Raw genomic sequence first — 4,624 nt, 5'->3', positions numbered from 1 at the left:
AAGAGAAACCAACTTAAAAAGAACTCTAGGCCAGAAAGTACTTAAACTCCCACTCTTACTCCACACTACGAGCGGTATAGAAGCTACTCTAGCTTTTATTACTAGCACGAAGATAGGAACAAGAAAGTGGCATGTAGGCCAAGAAGGCTAGAAAGAAGAAAAAATAAGAAAAATAAGAAGAAAAGAAGAAAAACAAAGAACAACGAATTTGATTTTACTAGCACTATTTCCTATCCCCTAAGAGAGCTCGCTAGAAGGCAGCCTAGCTGCTCTATATCTCTCCCTGTTACCAAACTGCTCTTTAGCACCAGGCGTCTAGAAAGCTAGTACTAGCTTAACTAGACAAAGGCCGAAGCACCATAGTCACGCAATACAGCACAACGTACCAAATTGTAACTAGTTAGATAGAACGGCCTTTGGCCAAAGTCCTACATAGCCAACGGCTGATACAGGACTATAATGGAATAATAATAATAATTGGTGTTTGAACTATTGATAAAACTTCCACTAATGGGTTGAGACGTTACCAAATCAGTGTTGTTCAGATCTTGCTCACTACATCTATCAGCCGTAATGCTTCATCACATCAGAAAGGCATTTTTACCTTATCTTAGAGAAAGGGGCACATCAAAGGGTTAGTCTAGTATAGTCTTCGCAGACCAGAGAGCCTAATATAAGTAGGTCTGGAGAATATCCAAACTCGTAAAGGTAGAAAGAGGGTTCCTCGATTGAGCACGTGTCCAAAGGTCCTGGAGATGCAGAAGGATTCATGCGAAGTTCCTCGGGCACTGGTCATCTACCTTCTGATGTGGACGCCCGATGGTCTCTTACCATGCGACCTGCATCAAGGAGAGACACCTTACTTGTTACCTTGTAACAACTAGATAGTTTAAAAGAAATTCCTTAATATCTTTATACAAAGCTATTATAGTCTATTATACTGCTTAGCAATTATTTCTCTAAAAATTTAAGATTACTATCTTTTAAGTATATATGGTCGGATCACATGCTTGGGATCACGAAACCAAGTAAAGCGGCACGACCTTCCGGTGGCGTGATTAGAATTAGATGATCCAGACAAAAAAGAAAAGAGTCGAGGCCAGCTAAGGATGCATCCGGGTGGAATATTAGGCCATCATAGCGCTCAGCCCGCGAACCATGAATCAGCCCACGAACCATGAATCAGCCCACGAACCATGAGACCTTTGGGTTGCAGCGCCTGGGAAGTTCCGCTTAGCGACGAAATGAGTTGCTGAATGTGGAGCGCTGCAGTCGTTCATACGCACATATAGCTATTCAAACTGCGGCATTCCAAAGATTTCAACTGGGTAGATGCCATGTTAAGACTATTTCATTTTCAACAGACACAATAGTCCCCGTGCAATCCGTAAGGGACTTGTAATGTCAAACCCCTCGGCAGCTAGCCACAGCGATGCCGCAACCTTTCTAATTCCGGGTGGCATCTTACTAGGAATCGCTATCCTAACTTCCGTTGCCCGCTTCTACTCCCGATACCGTCCCGAATGGCTTCTTAGATGGGATGATTATGTTCTCGCATTTTCGCTAGTAAGTGGAAAATACATACGATCCTAGCCGTATCTTCAATTGCTGATCCACTACCTAGTTACTTACTATTGCTTGGTTTGCACTCGTTGTGGCGATGTATTCATACGGCCGCGTTATTGTGGATCCTAGACAAGCATCGATTATTGGCCCCTTAGCGGTTGCTAATGGCGTTATTTGGTTCTGTGCCATGAATATGATCAGAATTTCAATGTGCTTAATGATTCTACGGCTAAAAGACTCGAGACGATGGAAATGGCCATTATGGAGCCTTATCGCCGTCCAAATCGCGATGATCCTTTCCGCAACTTCGGTTAACCTTGCCTACTGTCGTCCAATAAGTGCAGCATGGGAGGCCAACCCGGATGCCGTGTGCTTAAAACCGTGGCAGATGAAGGCGTACGCATATACGTACAACTGTAAGTAGAAGAAAGATACCTAAATAGAGTGCTCGTCGTTAACATTTTAAAGCCTTTAACATCGCTTCCGACTTCACTCTCTCGCTAATTCCTCTTGCATTTATAGCGAAAATGCATCGACCGAAGAGTGAGAAAATCCTTATAGGATTTCTTATGGCGACTGGCCTTATAGCCTCTGTCTTTGGAGTCTTGAGGCTCGTCATACTTTTAGGGAGTTTTCAGGATCAAGGTATGATCGGGATGGCTGTAAGAAGCGACTTGTTGTGTGGCTTGGAGTTGATGGTAGCCATTATTGCTGCCTCGTTGCCCTGCCTCAAAGCACCGACGCAGCGAGTCTTGCACCACTTTGGTGTCCTTCACTCGTCATCAACTAGCGCTTCTTACGAATGTTTTGAGCAGATATCCGTTGACAGCCATATTAGGCGTCAGATTGAGGAGCTGTCTCTTACACAATTTGGCAGCAGTCCCGGTGGGTCTAAAGAACCTGGCCGTGCAGACGTCTAGCTAGTGTGGAAAATAGACGGATGGATCGGCCGATCCAGATCTAAAACGCTACTTGGATGGAATTGGGCGGACTGCTGGATCTCATGTATTTCGATCCATAGGGGTGCTTTTGAGGCTTAAGCTACCGAAAATCAGATTAAAATTATGGGAGTCTCTCTAAAGTTCGACCCTTTAATTATATGAAACTGTAGTCTTCCTAATATCAATAATCTTTGTCTTATCTTAGGAGTGTAAACACTGGGCAGCTTGTATTGTGCCCCCCCCTAACCCCTAACCCCTAACCCCTAAGTATCGCGCGACAATATGTTCGGGGTACAAAGTCGCGCATGCTACAGCCACACGTCAAAAGTTTTGCAAGTTAAGCTGCCCCACTAAAACCCCACTCCCCACCGTCCACATTTTGAATACCTCCCACTAACGCTACAGCGCACTAATTTAATCATAGAATGTTGCAAACTACTTGCCGTCGCTAAAATATGACAATAGAGGAGCGAAATATTGCAATTAGCATATTACGTAGTGGTTGTACTGTAACTAAAGTTGCAGCTATCTTTTTACGCGCGCTCTCTACTATTACCCGCCTCTACTAAAAGTTTAATACCACCTTAATGATAGTAGATAGACCTCGCAGCGGCCGGCTATAGATACTTTTAAGGTACTAGAAGAAGATTATCTTTCGCGAAGTACGCTGTTCGCCTAAAATTAAGTATAAATAGCTACTTAAAGCTGCGACTATTATGCAACCTAATAGCGCCCGTTTACCTACCTCTAGTAAGTCTACGCTTTATTAGATGCTCTACCGTCTTAATATAGTTAAATATTACTATAAAAAGCGTCTAAAATTAACTCTAAAATATACCTATAAGCAGTTGCGGTTTACTATACGATATAGAAGTTTTCTTAAGCATCGCCGTGTTATGGGCGAAGAGGCCTTCGAACGAGTTTGCATTAGCCTATGGTACAGAAGAAGAAAGATAAGAAGAGTTAAACTGTCGTACGACACCTCTCTCTTTATACCTTGCTTCTCTACTCTTCGTACGAGTAAGTTCTAACTAAGCGGTGTAATATAGGCACGTGATGTAGGCATGTGATATAATTTGTAAGGGGCTGCGCTCTGGGGAGCAATCGCGAGGTATACAAGAGGTTGTATTCGATGAGGAGCTAAGCTCCCAAGCTACGTAGCTGTCTATATACAAGCTGGTTACCCGAGTAACAATCGGACCGGTGAAGTCTAGGTGCACGAGGCAGCTTCTGGGTCCTGCGGCTGTCGTCTGAACGTCGTTCGGGCGGTGCGCAGAGAATCCGGGTGCTCGAGACAGCACCCGGGTTCTGCGAGTAGGCCGAGATTCCATCGAGGAGCTATCCAAAGGGCGTTCAGCCCGTTACACGTATATCTATATGCCTTCTCTTAGAGCTCTAAGTTCTATCCTATTATTTATTACTTCCGGCGGGTATTCTAGTATTTGCTGCTATAGCGTTACCTTTTCCTGCCATTATTATTCAAGTGTTTCTACTTACTCAGCTACCTTAGCTACCTTAGCTAGTTCCGGCTAGTTATACTTTAGACTGCTATTAGGTATTATCTTAAGTAGAGCGTTATATAGTTCTTTATAACCCTCTTCGCGCAAATCAGACCTTCTACTTAAAGCGTTCGCTGTAACGGTTCGAGTACACACTGAACTAACATCCGAAAGGGATCCGAACATGGGCACGCACTAGCCGAGGGCAGATCTGCTGATATAAAACCCCACCTTCTCCATACCGTAGCTCGATAGATTTTTGATATCCTTTCGTACAAGGCCTATAGGTGTCTATTCGAATTAAGGCTCGTTTGATGTCCCACGCACTCCCATATGCCTCTGAGTGACACTACCGCCGATACTGATCCGAGTAGTCTTGCCTGCGCCGTTACATTATATCAAAAATCTCACCACCGCCGGTGACGGCATTCAAACAATATCGCAGCTGTCTGTTCAGACTACATCCAAAACCAAGTGTTTCCGGAGTTGATCCGGAACCTTACACCGTTACATCTAACATTCACATAGACAGGATCCCATTGATCTCCTGTCGACCGAAGCCTTTGGGTTTGGAATTTCTGTACTCACGCGAGTCGGATTAACTTCGGAAAAGCCGCG

The 4,624-nt window shown here is 44.3% G+C and overlaps 1 protein-coding gene across 1 annotated transcript; it reads left to right on the top strand.

Moving 5' to 3' along the window:
- Nucleotides 1-1,395: 1,395 nt before the first annotated feature.
- On the top strand, nt 1,396-2,339 carry COCSADRAFT_64590 (uncharacterized protein; the record flags this gene model as incomplete). The annotated part of the gene is made up of 3 exons (XM_007707954.1): nt 1,396-1,566; nt 1,625-1,982; nt 2,035-2,339. Coding segments are annotated over 3 exons (834 nt in total), but the record flags the coding sequence as incomplete, so codon positions are not given.
- Nucleotides 2,340-4,624: the final 2,285 nt, after the last annotated feature.

The sequence above is a fragment of the Bipolaris sorokiniana genome (genome assembly GCF_000338995.1).
Source record: "Bipolaris sorokiniana ND90Pr unplaced genomic scaffold COCSAscaffold_51, whole genome shotgun sequence".
In the NCBI taxonomy this organism is placed as follows: Eukaryota; Fungi; Ascomycota; class Dothideomycetes; order Pleosporales; family Pleosporaceae; genus Bipolaris; species Bipolaris sorokiniana.
Note: the sequence above shows the minus strand (reverse complement) of the source record. Positions and strands in the feature narration are given on the sequence as shown.